Source organism: Rhinoderma darwinii, chromosome 7 (assembly GCF_050947455.1).
Source record: "Rhinoderma darwinii isolate aRhiDar2 chromosome 7, aRhiDar2.hap1, whole genome shotgun sequence".
Lineage (NCBI taxonomy): Eukaryota > Metazoa > Chordata > Amphibia > Anura > Rhinodermatidae > Rhinoderma > Rhinoderma darwinii.
In genome coordinates, this window is record NC_134693.1 from 5,058,507 (window position 1) to 5,077,106 (window position 18,600).

Consider the following 18,600-nt stretch of genomic DNA (forward strand, 5'->3'; position numbering starts at 1 on the left):
AATATACGGGAAGGTGTCCGTGGTCAATAGAAATGAATGGGTCTGTAAAGGCAGACGGTAATTACGGACAAAATCTATGGTCGGGTGCGTGGGGCCACACTATGGTGATAAATAGGTCTGTATAGAAGATGTAAGAGCAAAACAGTAAATTTGGAAAGTTGCTGCTGTTTTAATTTTAGATGCATTAAAGAAATAAATAGTTTTGAATATATATATATAGCAGAGTGCACGTGGGGCAGTTGTGTTGGCATATTTTTAAAGGCGAATAGACACGTACCAGTCTGAATCTCATCAAGGGGATTTTGCTGATGTCTACCGGACGCCTCTCTGCAATGTTCACGAATTTTGCTTCAGCCACCGCCACAGCGCACATGACGTGCACCCACCTAGCGCAAAACAAGACACAAATAACCCAATTATTCATCAATTAAATTAAAGATATTATAAAAATATCTGGAGAGACTACAGAAAAGAAGGCGCAGGCCTGAAGAAGAACACACAAGTTTACATCATGACCAATGTAGAAGCAAACATACCGGTTATCGTTGGCCTTCTGTAAGGCTCCTCCACGTAGAGAACAGAGGCAGCAATCCTAAAAAGTCCGGACAAAGCGCAAGATCGTAAAATAAGGAAAATCTTCAACCTCGTACCAAAAAGATGAAAACATCCACATATTCCACAGGGTGCGCCTCCTTACCTCGGAGATGGCGTTTTCCTCACACCTGGAGCACACCCAGCCTTCTACTGCTTTATCTTTGGGGACTCCATAGCAACCTGTTAAATATAATGAGGGTCACACCAGAGCGGAGACTTTACACCATTTACATGGAGATATAAAAGGGGTTCTCTGACCCCCCTCAATGAGCCGTCCGTGTAATACAAATGGAGGAGGTACAGATGTTCTTTAGAGACTGTCCACTGAGTAATAAAGGGGTGTCCTGACTGAGGACCCCCTCCCACTAATACAGTCCTGGTTACAATACTAACACCATTTTGTCTTCTGCTCCAGTTGAAGGGAAACATTTGAACATAATGGAGCAGTAAAATCCCAGCTGCAGATTGTGACATTTGTTTGGCAGTCCGCTCTGATGAGTTCCGTCTTAATGAGCCCTGATACATCTTTTCCAAGCTTGATCATGTTTTTACACTGGAAGAGTCTAGCTTGGCCAACCTTGGTTCATATAAGAGAGTCGTCCTCCAAGAAGCGGATAGATTTTTTTATTTTTTTTAGGTGTCTCACTACTGGGAGCTGCCAGAGATGAGAGAAAATGTTTATAGTAATTGCTGCAGTCAGAGCATCATAAGGATCTCCAGGAATCAGTGGAGGGAGGACTATGCTACCATTGTTCTAGGTTTTAGTTAACATGAAATAAGCCTGAGCGAGAGACCTCCATCATCATCCAGGTTTAGTCAGAACCCAGATCGATACCTGAAGCAATACCATACATATTATAGGCTGCAGGGAGTAGGACTTACTGGCATGCACACAGACGTTGCAGTTTCTACAGGTTATGAGCAGGCTGGTCCCATCATCCTCCAAGAACGGAAGGGACAGGTTGAGCTCGGAGTTGCTGGCGGTGGTTGTGAAGCACATCTCTGGGATAAGCGGCTTGGTCTTCAGGCGGAATCCGACGGGGGTCTGAATGCTCTCGTTCTGTTCTGCACACTCGGTCTGCTGGATAAAGGCCACACGTTAAATCCAACAAGTTCACGTTACAATGCAGTTCATTGAATAACCAAGTTACGGGTCTTCATTCTTACACCAACGTGTCTTTGTGAGATACAAAGGCAAATTGTGCCTACACACACGACAAAGACCCTTTTAGGATCATTTTATATATTGCATCTAAGGTTGAGAGACTTTGTAAATACTTTGCTTTACATCACATCTACTCCATTCACATTTAGAGCTGCATCGTGCAAGATGTTGTTTGGTCTAAAATAGTCTACTGTACAATGAATTGCAAACCCTACATCTCCCTTAAGGCTTGGCAGCAAAACATAATCTGCATATTGAACCAGCAGTGAGGCAGAAGGAAGATGCAAGATCCTTTAACAGGATAAAAAAATAATAATTGTAATGCAGCTTTGGTTGTCACTGGAGTATAAGACAAGACCACAAAAGCATTTTATTTATCATTAGATTCAAACAGTAAAACAGTTTTCAAAAACAGCGTTCTCATTTAATAACAAAAAAATAAATCAATCAGTCTGCCTCCCACCCTCTGGCATTACCTGATGGTGGGTCCGGAAGAGCAGGCAGATGGAGCAGTGCGGGGACACCTGAGACATGGCTAGATTGTATTCTCTCTCCACTTGGATATTTGGGGGTTTGTTCCTCCATAGCTGAGCGAGGGGTTTGGCCCATGTCTCAGTCTCCTCAAATTCTTCATCCATAATCACCTGGTCCGACTGGTCTATAGATTACAAAAAAAGTTTACACGGTGGAGTGTATGTGAAGCAGCTGGAACATTTCATCCATAATTTCATCTGGTTTCTTTATGAGAAAGATCATGTAATCCTATGCTTGGAGCTTTGCTCAATGAAGAACAGACAAGAAATCTGACACATACCGTCTTCACTGCCGCTATCCTTCATCACCAAGGGGTGGTAACGGGGAAGCTTCGAGAGAGGCTGCCGGCGGCTCTTGGCGTTAAAATTCTCCTGAGAGGAATCCATGTGTTTCCCTGCCACCTACATAATAAATGAGACAAGGACATTGCTGATTAAAATGGGGTGTCCTATGGATGGAATTATTCTGCTGGTGGAGTCACTGTGTACATACATTACATTACTTATCCTGTACTGATCCTGAGTTATATCCTGTATTATACTCCAGAGCTGCACTCACTATTCTGCTGGTGGAGTCACTGTGTACATACATTACTTATCCTGTACTGATCCTGAGTTACATCCTGTATTATACTCCAGAGCTGCACTCACTATTCTGCTGGTGGAGTCACTGTGTACATACATTATATTACTTATCCTGTACTGATCCTGAGTTATATCCTGTATTATACTACAGAGCTGCACTCACTATTCTGCTGGTGGAGTCACTGTGTACATACATTATATTACTTATCCTGTACTGATCCTGAGTTACATCCTGTATTATACTCCAGAGCTGCACTCACTATTCTGCTGATGGAGTCACTAATCTGCATGCTTCACAGTTGAAATATCACAGCATTCCCTACTCTCTCAGTGACTGCAGATCTTACTCTGGTGACTTGCAACTTTCACATTAATGGCATTGCCCTTTAAATAAATTCAACTTGTAAGATTAGGTGTGGTGCTAAAATATTTGACCGGCATCAAAAAAAGGAGTCCCTACAGTCAGCTGTGCACCCCCCTCCCCACATACCTCTTTCAGCTCATGCTCTGTAAAACTGCCCATAGCGCTGGTCTTCTTCCATATGGGGGTTTTGCTCTGCCCTTTGCCATAGCTGTGTATGCTGCGAGACTTCTTAGGGCACGATCCATGTGGAGCTTCCGAGTCTGTATCTGAAGAACCGGAGTCATCTTGGGAGGATGAAAATGAGGAGGAGCTCTCCGCACTGGTAGAGGGGCTCCCAGGGTTAGAGATGGGAGTGGTTGTTCCGGAGGTGGCATAACTTTCCACATTTTTCAAGGTTTCAAATTGCTGTCCGGAAGACCCTGGAACACAAAGACACCGGGATTCTCTGTTTGTTAATGCAATGTAAACGCACATAAAATACACCCATGTAGACAAACTAAATCAGTCACGGTGGTGATGACCACTTAGTCTGCAGGAGCAATTAATGGCAATTAATGGCGGCTGTTTAATTGCATGTATGACTTGGCGGGGGGGGGGTGAAGAGTTCTGAGCAGGGGATTACTTAGCGGAGACAACGTTTAACTATTAGTCTATGGCCGCCTGGACACATATGCCACGTGAATAAGCCAGCATGAAGTAGATCAATAAGGGAGTAATACATAGGAACCAGAACAGGGCACTACCTGCTTCCATGTCGTCTTCCAGGCAGTCCTCCACCTTAGGGTCTTCTGCACAGGGGGTCTCTTCTACATCACATTTGTTGGGACAGAGTTCATCCTTAAATTCTCCGCTCTGGCTCAACTCTTTTGGAACCTCCAAACACACCCGGTGGCGCTTGGTTCCTATGCGTTGTTTTGTAACGCTGAAGAGAAGAGGTCGAGCGAAATCAAATATCAATGAGACACATAACAGACTTGTACCCAATTAATCCGAAACTATAGGCTGGATATGGTCCCCCGTCATGGAGAATGCCTCTCCTCTGATAAAACCACCAACGACTGAAACATTTATTGATATGCCATAAAAAGACAAGGATCACAAGAATAATATTGATGCAGTTTTTTTTTTGCTCAGGTTTTTGAGCCAGAGGAGTGGACACAAAAGAAAGGAGAGGCATCACTTTTATTGAAACCTTTAGTTCCTTATGGATCCACTTCTGGCTTTAACTTAAAGGGAAGGTGTCATGAAGATTTTTTCTTTTTTATCATATTACTTTTAATATGATATTAACATAAATTTTATTTGTGTTCTCGTGTTCTACTTTTTACTTTGTACTTCCTTTTACTTCTCTATGGGGGCTGCCATTTTTTTTTCCATCTCTGTATGTATCGATTAACGACACATACAGAGATGGAATACGGCACATACAACCCCATAGAGAATGCGAACGGCAGCCGTTCCATTCACTGCAGCGTACGAAGCTCGTTGGCAGAGCGAAATCCGGCGCCATTTTCTTGTGGACCGGAAGCCGCTGCCGGACAGTAAGATGACGACTTCCGGCCGCGGCTTCCGGCCATATGTTCAAGAAAGCGGAGCAGAGGCGGCAGGTAATTTATGTTCGTGTATGTGACGTGTGTATTATGTTAGTGTTATACTGTCTGCTAAGCCCTGTATCTAATCCTCCTACACTGTGCATTAGCTCAGAAAATGGCAGCACACAGTGTAGGAGGTTTGAAGATTCAACCCCCTCCTTCTCCTGGCACTAGCCAGAATAAGGGAGGGGGGATTGTGTGAGGACACTAGAGCGAGTGTGTCCACCCCAAATTTGCAGCATAAAGCAATGAGGTTGCTTTACCACATTGACCATGTTGCAATTTTGGGAACTGCTCCCTCTAGTGGCCAGCACATGGAAATGTTATAAATTAGAATCTAATTTATAATATTTCCTGACTTGTGAAAAAATTAAAACAATGTGTAATCACTTAAATATTAATGGTTTAACTAAAAAAAAAAAAAAAAAAAATTCCAGCGACACATTCCATTTAAGAAACAAAGCCAAAAATTGCCACAAACGCTGAGCGTGATCCTGGCCTAACTATTGTAATAAAATCCGATTAAAGGGATGCTTTATGTTCACCTCATGGAGAAACATGAACATCTCATTGTGTGATATAGAGAACTACATTGACGGACACTCAGCAAGGCTCAGGGCTCGCCGGATCATCAGATGGGACCCTCCCTAAAAGGGTTTTCCAAACATCATAAATTATCACCTATCCACAGGATAGGCGGTTTTAGGATTGCTGGGGATCTGACCGCTGGGACCCCCACCGATGGGACACCCATTTGCACTAAACCCCCGTTTATCACTGCTCGACCGCAATGAGGAGGCGCTTGAATGGAGCAGCGTTTTTTTGTGTCTTATTTTTAACTGACCTTTTCTTTTGATTTGCATCGGCTTGTTGATCATCAACAAATTCCGCAGCTTCTGGGGTGGGCAGGGTGTGGTCAATGGCGCTAAAGTCCTTTCCAGTCTTCCAGAGTTTATATCGCTCAGGTTGAAACTTGCGCACAAAAACATCCATGGAAATTTTCACCATGTCCTTTCTGCAGGAACACTACAAACAAGAGGCAGACAATGAGTGTCTATGGGATGCATTAGAATACCACATTCTTAGGCCCCATGCACACGACTGTGCCCGCGATTGCGGGCACGGCCGGCCGCCGCATTTTCGGCCCGTGCTCCCATACAAAGTATGGGAGCACGGCCCGCAAAACAACGGACATGTTCCATAATTCCCGGAACATTTCCACGGCACGGACACCCTTCCGTAATGCTACGGAAAGGTGTCAGCGTTCAATGAAAGTGAATGGCTCCGTTTTTGCGGACCGCAAAAACAGAGGTTTTTTACGGTCGTGTGCATGGGGCCTAACAGTTGTATCTGAAGAGATTCTCCAGTGCAAAATATCCTGCAAACGATTGATAAAGAAAAAGTTGTCCCATCAGGTATATAGATGGCCATTAGCCGGAGCGAAGAATCATTAAAAGGAGTGGCACCTATTAACTTCAATGTGTGACGTATAAGACAGCATTTACTCAGCGAAACTACAAGGAAAACGCGTTACCATGGCTGTAATGTGCAATTCATGCAAAGATAATTGATCTGGGGTGCGGGGGGGTCTCAGTTTGTAGTATAAACAGATCAGCCATAACATTAAAACCACCTGCCTCAGGGTACGTTCACACTACTTATTTTCAGCCATTTTTTGGGCCGTAAACGCCCTGAAAAACAGCTGAAAATACGCGGGGCTGAGCGCATCCAAACATCTGCCCATTGACTTCAAAGAGAAAAACTGCGTTTCGTTTTTAAAAACAGCACGTAAAAAACAAGCGCACGTTACTTCTTGAGCAGTTTTTTCATTGTCTCAATAGAAAAACAGCTCCAAAAAACGGCCGTAAAAAACGCATCAAAAAGCACTTGATGCATAAAAAACGGCTGAAAATCAGAGGCTGTTGTCCCTTGAAAACAGCTCCGTATTTTACAGCCGTTTAGCCTAGCGTGTGAACATACCCTAATATCGTGTAGTCGCCCTCGTGCAGCTCTGACCCATCGAGGCTTGGACCCCACTAGACCTCGGAAGGTTCCTGTGGTATCTGGCAGCAAGACATTAGCAGCTGATCATATAAGTCCTGTAAATTGTGAGGTGCTGACTCCTTGGATCGGATTGAGATCTGGAGACAACACCTTGAACTCTTTGTTTTCTTCCCCAGACCGTTCCTGAACAATGTTTGCAGTGTGGCGGGGGCATTATCCTGCTGAAAGAAAGCTCGGCCATTGGGGAATACCGCTGCCATGAAGGGGGCACTTGTCTGCAGCAATGTTTAGGTCGGTGGTACGTGTCACATCCACATGAATGCCAGGACCCAAAGTTTCCCAGCAGCAGAACATTGGCCACAGCATCACACTGCCTCCGCCAGCTTCTCTCCTTCCCATAATGCATCCTGGTGTCATCTCATCCCCAGGCAAGCGACGCACCCGGCCGTCCAGGTGATGTAAAACATGATTCGTCAGACCTGACTCCTCCTTCCATTACTCCAGTTCTGATGCTCAGGTGCCCATTGTAAGCGCATTCAGTGGTGGACAAGGGTCAGCATGGGAACTCTGACCAGTCTGCGGCTACGTGGTCCCATACACGCCACGTTTCTATCATCGCCAGCAGTAACTTTCAGTAATTTGTGGTACAGAATGTCTTCTGTGTGATCGGACCAGGCAGACGAGCCTTCACCCCCCCCCCCCCAACCCCCCGCACAAGCAGCAATGAGCCTTGGGAACCCATGACTGCTGGTCACAGGTTAGCCTTTCTTGGAGCACTTTCGTACTGACCACTGCAAACTGGGAACCCCCCACAAGACCGGATATTCTGGAGATGCTCTGAGCCAATTGTCCAGACATCACAATTTGGCTCTTGTCAAAGTCGCACAGATCCTTACATTTGTCCTGCTTGAAGTACGGATTGTTCACTTGCTGCTGAATGTATCCCCCCCCCCCCCCCCCACTTGTCAGGCACGATTGTATCCGGATCATCAATGTTATTCCCGTCACTAGTCAGTGCTTTTAATGATATGGCTGCAGTTTATTCTGCTGTAATTCAGTCCAGGAAACAAAAATGCTCGTGGAAAGTTTTTATTTTTAATTAAATGGATTGTCCAGGATTAGAAAAACATAGCTGCTTACTTCCAAAAACTGTCCAGAGTGCGAGTGGTAATGCAGCGCTGCTCTATTCACTTAAATGGGGCTCAGCTGCAATACCAGACAATTTCTGGAAGAAAGCAGCCATGTTTTTCTAATCCTGGACAACCCATTTAAAATTCTGCATGACCATGACCAGGTATACATATCCCTATCATCTGCTCTCAGGGACCAGATTGCTGCAGAACATAGATCACAAATTGTGAGCACATCCTGACCCGGCCATCAAATCCCCAGCTGCAATATAACATCAGTGCTGGGACGTGGAGGCCATCCTGCTGGAGCAATTATTCATTGGCCGTCCTCAAGGACTCCCTAATAAATTACAATGAGAAGCCGCAGGGTTTTCACAACGTCAAACTATGGCGTGCTGTCTCCGCACATACCAGAACAGCCTGCTTTCCATACTCGATCCATCTTAGGGTTGCAAAATTGGTTGACTCGGCACAGTTGAATCCATGGTTGAAACCGGCATGATAGCCATAAGGGAAAGTGATCATGAACTCTCCAGCTTCCTGTGTGATCTAAAGGAAAACAAAAAATAAAATAAACGAAATGCTGCGGTAACTTATCGAGAGTTACTAAACGGCCGCATCACATACAGCACTGACTACGGAGGTAACGCGCTCACCTTATCAAAGGGGATGCCATACTTCTTCAGGATGAAGGGAGAGATGACGGTCATCTTGTGGCGGAGGAAGGCCTCACAGTTCTGTGCACTGCCAGGAAAGAAGCCTGTATCACACAAACAAGGGGGGCTCAATGATACAGCAGAGAACGTTCCAATCAGAATCATCCAAAATGACAAAAGTTTCCATAACGCTTCATACTTAGGACTAGAGGTAACTCCAAACCCAGATGCACTCAGCTCTTCCTAGGTGTTGGGTCTATGGGGGGCTTGAAATCAGTGCTAGTTATTTGGAGCCCCTGGAAAATGAGCACCCCCCATGGACACTGCAGCTAGATCCCCCTAGTTCAGAGATGCTGAATTATCGTGATCTTTTTCCAGCATTAGACTAACATGACACATTATTAGGATTTTCAGACTAGTAGATTTTTCCTGCAGAAAATAGTGAAAGTATCTCGTGTTCGTACTTACCTTTAGCCAGCCTCTCCAGCCGCTTGCCATGCTCTGGTGGAATGGCGTACCTGGAAACAGAATATAAGTAAACATATGTCTGCAGTGTCTTGTAAAAGTAACCCCCCCCCCCCCCCCTTGGTATTTTTTCTTTTGGTTGCATTACAACCTTGAATTGGGGGACGTGCACACAAAGTCATTTCAATGGGAGTCGGACGCTTCATGTTCCCCACTAGCTGATTATTTCAGCTAGCGGGAAAAAGAAGCGTCCTGCACATTCTTCGGGCGGATTGCACCCGAACCGCCCGTTGGTATCAATGGGTGGGAGGAATCTTCCTGCCGTTAGCAGGAATAGTTCCGCGGCGGATTTTACGGTGGGACCCGCAACTAAAAATCCATCGTGTAAACTAACCCTAAAAATCGATGTTTGGGTGGTTTGTACCATATCATTTACACAATAAGTCTACCATTTTTAAAGACAATTTTTTTTTTTGTTGCTGCGACACAAACAATAAATAAGACAAAAAACAGAGAAAGTTAATGCGCAGAAGTATTTACCCCGAGTCAATCGTTTGTGGAGCCGCTTATTGCTGCAATTACAGCCGCACGTCTCTCGGGTTACGTCTATTACAGCCGCACGTCTCTTGGGTTACGTCTATTACAGCCGCACGTCTCTCGGGTCAGGTCTCTATTACAGCCGCACGTCTCTTGGGTCAGGTCTCTATTACAGCCGCACGTCTCTTGGGTTACGTCTATTACAGCCGCACGTCTCTCGGGTCAGGTCTCTATTACAGCTGCACGTCTCTCGGGTCAGGTCTCTATTACAGCCGCACGTCTCTTGGGTTACGTCTATTACAGCCGCACGTCTCTCGGGTTACGTCTATTACAGCCGCACGTCTCTCGGGTTACGTCTATTACAGCTGCACGTCTCTTGGGTCAGGTCTCTATTACAGCCGCACGTCTCTCGGGTTACGTCTATTACAGCCGCACGTCTCTCGGGTTACGTCTATTACAGCCGCACGTCTCTCGGGTTACGTCTATTACAGCCGCACGTCTCTCGGGTCAGGTCTCTATTACAGCCGCACGTCTCTTGGGTCAGGTCTCTATTACAGCCGCACGTCTCCTGGGTCAGGTCTCTATTACAGCCGCACGTCTCTTGGGTCAGGTCTCTATTACAGCCGCACGTCTCTCGGGTTACGTCTATTACAGCCGCACGTCTCTCGGGTCAGGTCTCTATTACAGCCGCACGTCTCTCGGGTCAGGTCTCTATTACAGCCGCACGTCTCTTGGGTTACGTCTATTACAGCCGCACGTCTCTCGGGTTACGTCTATTACAGCCGCACGTCTCTCGGGTTACGTCTATTACAGCCGCACGTCTCTCGGGTCAGGTCTCTATTACAGCCGCACGTCTCTTGGGTCAGGTCTCTATTACAGCCGCACGTCTCCTGGGTCAGGTCTCTATTACAGCCGCACGTCTCTTGGGTCAGGTCTCTATTACAGCCGCACGTCTCTCGGGTTACGTCTATTACAGCCGCACGTCTCTCGGGTCAGGTCTCTATTACAGCCGCACGTCTCTTGGGTTACGTCTATTACAGCCGCACGTCTCTCGGGTCAGGTCTCTATTACAGCTGCACGTCTCTCGGGTCAGGTCTCTATTACAGCCGCACGTCTCCTGGGTCAGGTCTCTATTACAGCCGCACGTCTCCTGGGTCAGGTCTCTATTACAGCCGCACGTCTCTCGGGTCAGGTCTCCATTACAGCCGCACGTCTCTTGGGTCAGGTCTCTATTACAGCCGCACGTCTCTTGGGTCAGGTCTCTATTACAGCCGCATGTCTCTCGGGTCAGGTCTCTATTACAGCCGCACGTCTCTCGGGTTACGTCTATTACAGCCGCACGTCTCTTGGGTTACGTCTATTACAGCCGCACGTCTCTCGGGTTACGTCTATTACAGCCGCACGTCTCTTGGGTCAGGTCTCTATTACAGCCGCATGTCTCTCGGGTCAGGTCTCTATTACAGCCGCACGTCTCTCGGGTTAGGTCTCTATTACAGCCGCACGTCTCTCGGTCAGGTCTCTATTACAGCCGCACGTCTCTCGGGTTACGTCTATTACAGCCGCACGTCTCTCGGGTCAGGTCTCTATTACAGCTGCACGTCTCTCGGGTCAGGTCTCTATTACAGCCGCACGTCTCTTGGGTCAGGTCTCTATTACAGCCGCACGTCTCCTGGGTCAGGTCTCTATTACAGCCGCACGTCTCCTGGGTCAGGTCTCTATTACAGCCGCACGTCTCCTGGGTCAGGTCTCTATTACAGCCGCACGTCTCTCGGGTCAGGTCTCCATTACAGCCGCACGTCTCTTGGGTCAGGTCTCTATTACAGCCGCACGTCTCTTGGGTCAGGTCTCTATTACAGCCGCATGTCTCTCGGGTCAGGTCTCTATTACAGCCGCACGTCTCTCGGGTTACGTCTATTACAGCCGCACGTCTCTTGGGTTACGTCTATTACAGCCGCACGTCTCTCGGGTTACGTCTATTACAGCCGCACGTCTCTTGGGTCAGGTCTCTATTACAGCCGCATGTCTCTCGGGTCAGGTCTCTATTACAGCCGCACGTCTCTCGGGTCAGATCTCATCTAGAAACTAGGATTTTTGCCCATTCTTTCAGGCGAAACTGCTCCAACTCCTCCAAGATTAGGCCTTTTTACCCCGGCCAATTATCAGAAAAACCACTGTTCACAGAACAATCTTTGCCCTGTATAAACAGGGTAACGATAAGCCGTCAAACGAGCAAATGCTCCTTCATCGGCTGATTGTATCGTTTATGCAGCAGAAAATATTATCGTTGTCGGCAGCAGGTCTTGGGGTGTAATCAGGGAGACGTGTTGCCGACCTGATAGAAATGTATGGGGATGAACCATCTTAGTAATGAGCGCTCGTCCTCATACATCAAAACCACAAAAAAGGCCATACTCAAGACTAGTGGGAGGGGCTATCACTATTCAATACACACTCCTTCTGCAGCATTTTTTGATCTGTCTGCGTCCTGCTGGGAACGGGTTTTCACCCACCCACCCACCTACCTAGTAAGTATGGCCTTTTTTGTGGTTTTGATGTGATCTATGTCCCATTTTTTCTGCTTGCGTCCGCATACATAGCTCCTTGTGAAAGCAGAATAGGAGCACTGGTCGACGAGCTGTCTTGGTGATCGGCGCTCGTTTACACGGACGCTTAGATGGTTGTTATACAGAGTCTTCACGTCACAGATTCTCCAATAGATTGAGGTCTAGACTGTGACTCAGTTATTCCAAGACATGTAAAGGTTTCCCCTTACACCCTGCATTGTATCTCTATCTTAGGGTTTAGGGTCGTTGTCCTGCTGGAAGATGAAGCTCCGTCCTAGTCTCAAATCTCTGGTGGACTTAAAGAGGCTCTGTCACCAGATTTTGCAACCCCTATCTGCTATTGCCTGTGATCGGCGCTGCAATGTAGATAAGAGTAACGTTTTTATTTTTAAAAAACGAGCATTTTTGGCCAAGTTATGACCATTTTTGTAGTTATGCAAATGAGGCTTGCAAAAGTACAACTGGGTGTGTTGAAAAGTAAAAGTCCAAGTGGGCGTGTATTATGTACGTACATCGGGGCGTGTTTACTACTTTTACTAGCTGGGCGTTGTGTATAGAAGTGTCATCCACTACTCTTCAGAACGCCCAGCTTCTGGCAGTGCAGACACAGCCGTGTTCTCGAGAGATCACGCTGTGACGTCACTCACAGGTCCTGCATCGTGTCGGACGAGCGAGGACACCGGCACCAGAGGCTACAGTTGATTCTGCAGCAGCATCGGCGTTTGCAGGTAAATCGATGTAGCTACTTACCTGCAAACGCTGATGCTGCTGCAGAATCAACTGTAGCCTCTGGTGCCGATGTGTCCTCGCTCGTCTGACACGATGCAGGACCTGTGAGTGACGTCACAGCATGATCTGGCAGAAGCTGGGCGTTCTGAAGAGAAGTGGATGATACTTCTCATCAGAACGCCCAGCTAGTAAAAGTAGTAAACACGCCCCGATGTACGCACATAATACACGCCCAGTTGTACTTTTACTTTTCAACACGCCCACTTGGACTTTTGCAAGCCTCATTTGCATAAATACAAAAATGGTCATAACTTGGCCAAAAATGCTCGTTTTTTTAAAATAAAAACGTTACTGTAATCTACATTGCAGCGCCGATCACATGCAATAGCAGATAGGGGCTGCAAAATCTGGTGACAGAGCCTCTTTAAACAGGTTTTCCTCAAGAATTGCCCTGTATTTACCTCCATCCATCTTTCCTTCAATCCTGACCAGTTTGCTGTTTGTATACATCTTATACTGATCCTATATACAGACACTACATCTCCTCTGTGTACATCTTATACTGATCCTATATACAGACACTACATCTCCTCTGTGTACATCTTATACTGATCCTATATACAGACACTACATCTCCTCTGTGTACATCTTATACTGATCCTATATACAGATACTACATCTCCTCTGTGTACATCTTATACTGATCCTATATACAGACACTACATCTCCTCTGTATACATCTTATACTGATCCTATATACAGATACTACATCTCCTCTGTGTACATCTTATACTGATCCTATATACAGACACTACATCTCCTCTGTATACATCTTATACTGATCCTATATACAGATACTACATCTCCTCTGTATACATCTTATACTGATCCTATATACAGATACTACATCTCCTCTGTGTATGTTTTATACTGATCCTATATACAGATACTACATCTCCTCTGTGGATCTTTGGAGCGCCTGAAATGTTAGGTTGAGTTCACACATTAGTTTTTTGGAGGCAGAAAATTCTGCCTCAAAATTAATTTACATAAAATAAAATGTAAAATCCATCTTAATTCCAGGTTGTAATGCAGAAAAAAAAAAAAAAAAAAAAAAGTAAAAACTCCAAGGGGGTGAATACTTTTGCAAGGCTTTGTGTAACGTCACATATTAATTGCGCTGAGGCAGAATGATTAACAATGTGGTCACAATACTCACCAAGACTTGGGCTCCCCAAAGTGCAGGTAATTGATGCTGTACAAGTCCATGTCCTCCGTGTGCCAAGCAAACGAGGTTTTCCACATGCCAAAATACAAATATGGAGTGTTGACGCCCTCTATGGTGACGCCGCCCTCTCTCTCCACCACGTCCAGGATGGTGTTTAGGTGACCAATATTCCATTCATCCACATGCTAGGTGTAAGCACAGAACCAATATTAATGGCTATATTATATTAGTCAATATTACTATTCTGTAAGCCCCCCATAATATACAAAACCGATGCTTATCTGGGATCACCAATATATAATTATTTTACATTAACAGTCTAGTCAGTGACTCCACCAGCAGAATAGTGAGTGCAGCTCTGGAGTATAATACAGCATGTAACTCAGGATCAGTACAGGATATGTAATGTAATGTATGTACACAGTGACTCCACCAGCAGAATAGTGAGTGCAGCTCTGGAGTATAATACAGGATGTAACTCAGGATCAGTACAGGATAAGTAATGTAATGTATATACACAGTGACTCCACCAGCAGAATAGTGAGTGCAGCTCTGGAGTATAATACAGGATGTAACTCAGGATCAGTACAGGATAAGTAATGTAATGTATGTACACAGTGACTCCACCAGCAGAATAGTGAGTGCAGCTCTGGTGTATAATACAGGATGTAACTCAGGATCAGTACAGGATAAGTAATGTAATGTATGTACAGTGACTCCACCAGCAGAATAGGGAGTACAGCTCTGGAGTATAATACAGGATGTAACTCCAGGATCAGTACAGGATAAGTAATGTAATGTATGTACACAGTGACTCCACCAGCAGAATAGTGAGTGCAGCTCTGGAGTATAATACAGGATGTAACTCAGGATCAGTACAGGATAAGTAATGTAATGTATGTACACAGTGACTCCACCAGCAGAATAGTGAGTGCAGCTCTGGAGTATAATACAGGATATGACTCAGGATCGGTACAGGATAAGTAATGTAATGTATGTACACAGTGACTGGACTGTTTTTATAGAATTCTATATACCGCGATCAGTAAAGGATAAAACATGTAAAATGGGGCACACATGTGGGCATGCACTGTAACAGGTCCGGATAAGATGACAATAGCCCCTGTGCCATGTTTCAGCCTTTTAATGTGACTACACCATCGGCTATGAACTCAGTACCTTGTCATACAGGGACCCGTTCACGTCTGCCCCATAAATGGGAGCATTAAAGGTCAAGTTCTTCCAATATTTTCGCTCCAGATCTTCAAAGTCTGCATAGCGGGGAGTACAATACCTGCAGAGAGACAAACAGTAAATTCACAGGATCCCAAAGAAATAAATGAGTACTGTGCTAATGTTGATCCTTCACAGCTACAGCAAATGGTCAGACATACGAGGCAGGTAACCTACAGAGGCCAAGAGAAAGCAAATCCTGTTCACAGGCAAAAGATCCAACTATGAGGCCTCAAGAACACTTCAGTGAAATGCCTCAGTGTGCTACCCGTATTTTTAATGGATAGGAACACTGACCCATTCATTTCTTTGGGACCATGTACACTTCCGTTTTAAAAAATAAATAAATAGAACAGGTCCTAATCCTATCCGCTTTTTGCGTATCAGTCTCTGCCATTCTGTTCATTTGGTTCGTTCAAACAACGGACTGCACACTGAAGCCATATATTTGGCAACGGATGCGTGCTTCAGGCCTAAAATATACAAATCTGCAAAGCCCACTGGGGTTTGCGTAGAAAGGTCATGGTCACCATGTAGGTTGACAAGACTGCTAACTGCTGCCAAAGACGACCAGCAGAATAGTGAGTGCAGCTCTGGAGTATAATACAGGATGTAACTCAGGATCAGTACAGGATAAGTAATGTAATGTATGTACACAGTGACTCCACCAGCAGAATAGTGAGTGCAGCTCTGGAGTATAATACAGGATGTAACTCCGGATCAGCACAGGATAAGTAATGTAATGTATGTACACAGTGACTCCACCAGCAGAATAGTGAGTGCAGCTCTGGAGTATAATACAGGATGTAACTCAGGATCAGTACAGGATAAGTAATGTAATGTATGTACACAGTGACTCCACCAGCAGAATAGTGAGTGCAAATCTGGAGTATAATACAGGATGTAACTCCGGATCAGCACAGGATAAGTAATGTAATGTATGTACACAGTGACTCCACCAGCAGAATAGTGAGTGCAGCTCTGGAGTATAATACAGGATGTAACTCAGGATCAGTACAGGATAAGTAATGTAATGTATGTACACAGTGACTCCACCAGCAGAATAGTGAGTGCAGCTCTGGAGTATAATACAGGATATAACTCAGGATCAGTAATGCATTTAAAAAGTAACCTCTTAATATTAATAATACAACCTCGCACTATTCCGGAGCATGATGCCTGTGTGAATATTACAGGACGTTCTTACATGTGAGGATCTTCTTATATCACTCTGCTGGTCACTTACTTGTCACTGTTGGCAATTCGCCTGAAGTCTTTGACAGTCATCGGCTTCTTCTGTATGTTGTATTGTGTGAAGAGTCCTGACTGTCCAGTGACCACTTGCTGAATGGGTGCTGGGATCACCAGGTCATCAAGGTCATCGTAGCAGACCCGCGGTTTCCATTCCTTAGGAGGAACCACCTAAAATAGAAGTTTATATGCTGTCAAAACACTTCACTGGTGTACTATACAGAAACACAGCAGATGCCCAGTATGGAAGTCATTACCTCAGGAAATTGAACACCCGTTACTTATTATTTTCAGTGGTTTTTTTTTATTTTTATATCTGCACCTTCAGGACACAGCGATGATCGGTGACTTCAGCTCATCTGCATTTTCTGAGGTAGTCTGAAATCTATTTCTCATTAAAGGCTAAGGCTGCTAATCTGCCTCTATGCTTTACACTGCAAATCGGCTCTATTAGGACACAGCTATGATTAGTGACTCCCGGTTCGTTGCATGATCTATTGGTTTCCGAGGTAGTCTGAAATTTACAACCTATGTCAGAGACTAAGGGCACTGCTCTCTTCCTCCATGATGCTTTACACTGCAGCATACTTTTTAAGGTTGGATGCTGTGTATAAGCCGAAGCTCAGCAGGTTGTCAGTGCATGGAGAGAGGTTTTAAACAGTGTGTAAGGAATCTTACCTTGGCCAGGCCGGCCCGATGGGCTCCTTGGGATTCAATATACGCTATGTACCGCCTAAAGTCGCGGAACTCCTCCATCGTTGGATAGAAGGTCATGATCCTAGAGTTGGGGTTCGGGATCTCGTTTTCACCAGCCATCCCGATGACTTATGCCCAGTGGGCTTTGCAGCGTCCTAGGGATGAGGAGCATAGACGATCATTAGTGTTGGGAAAACAAAACAAAAAAAAAAAAAATGGAGCGAAGAGTTAACAGTCATTATCCCGTTATGATGGCCGCGCGTAGCCTAAAACAAGGGGAAAACCAAGGACGAGGCCCAATATGGAGGCACTGGTTCTGTGTACATGACTGTAATAATTAGAAGTAAATGTCTGATCGTAACTGCAATACTTCACTGTATGTACAAAGCTTCCAGGGGGAGAGATAGATATTACACACATGAAATTCCTTTAATTCACATGTAATAATCCAGAAAGTCTGATAACCTGCAATATAACAAGACCAGGAACAGAAGACTGAGCAGAGAAAAACTGAGCAAAAAGAGTAGGTCCAATGGAACATGCCTCCATATAAGCGTGCGGTGCCATGTAGCGGGTGTGCACGCTCCCAAAACCACGGCCCGATGCAGTCACCAAGACCGGGCCACCGCAAGGGAGCAGGTTTCTGTCACCCATAGATGCCACTATGTGGGACCGCACCCTAAAAGTGCCTCAGCATTCGCACACAGCTGTAATTCAGCCATATGCACGATCATTGTAAGGCCGGATTCACACGAGCATGTTGGGTCCGCGATACACGGACCGGATGTCGGCTTTATTTCCCGTACCGAACACACTTCAGGGAGCCGCGCTCCTAGCATCGTAGTTATCTATAGCGCTAGGAGTCGCTGCGGGAAAACGGTCCTGTTGTGTAATCAGGTTTTCAGCACGGGACAGTTTTCCTGCAGCGAGACCTAGCGTAAGAGATAACTACGGTCCGGGAAATACTGCCTGGCAAACTGTCCGTGTATCATGGACCGAACAAGCTCGTGTGATTCCGGCCTTATAAACAAAATAACCCATGCTGCTGTTTGGAAGCTGCCACTAAATTCTCTTAACTGATCTCAGGTCTCTAATTAGTAGATACACTGGGAGCCGATGCAAGATTACAAAGGGTTAAAATCCTAAATTCAGCAGTTTATAATAGCGCTGGAGTGTTATAAGAGGAGCGGGTGATATCAGTCACATATATGATGATATGTCTCTGGAGGATATAATAGTACTGGAGTGATATAAGGGGAGCGGCTGATATCAGT

At 45.4% G+C, this 18,600-nt stretch overlaps 1 protein-coding gene across 2 annotated transcripts in view; it reads right to left on the bottom strand.

The window, feature by feature from the left end:
• Nucleotides 1-18,600, bottom strand: part of KDM4A (lysine demethylase 4A) — a 28,622-nt gene that overhangs the window by 7,051 nt on the left and 2,971 nt on the right. Inside the window, exons 2-17 of one of the 2 annotated variants that reach the window (XM_075832634.1) lie at nt 17,309-17,481; nt 16,626-16,801; nt 15,326-15,440; nt 14,138-14,331; nt 9,092-9,141; nt 8,624-8,727; nt 8,379-8,516; nt 5,678-5,859; nt 3,985-4,163; nt 3,368-3,660; nt 2,574-2,694; nt 2,236-2,417; nt 1,477-1,672; nt 698-774; nt 537-592; nt 278-386 (exon numbers count right to left, since the gene is read on the bottom strand). In XM_075832634.1, coding sequence (XP_075688749.1) covers nt 278-386; nt 537-592; nt 698-774; nt 1,477-1,672; nt 2,236-2,417; nt 2,574-2,694; nt 3,368-3,660; nt 3,985-4,163; nt 5,678-5,859; nt 8,379-8,516; nt 8,624-8,727; nt 9,092-9,141; nt 14,138-14,331; nt 15,326-15,440; nt 16,626-16,801; nt 17,309-17,446 — 2,310 coding nt within the window. In that variant the 5' untranslated portion in view covers nt 17,447-17,481. Of the gene's footprint in view, nt 1-277; nt 387-536; nt 593-697; nt 775-1,476; nt 1,676-2,235; nt 2,418-2,573; nt 2,695-3,367; nt 3,661-3,984; nt 4,164-5,677; nt 5,860-8,378; nt 8,517-8,623; nt 8,728-9,091; nt 9,142-14,137; nt 14,332-15,325; nt 15,441-16,625; nt 16,802-17,308; nt 17,482-18,600 lie in introns of both variants that reach the window. The other variant, XM_075832633.1, reaches the window with a different exon arrangement.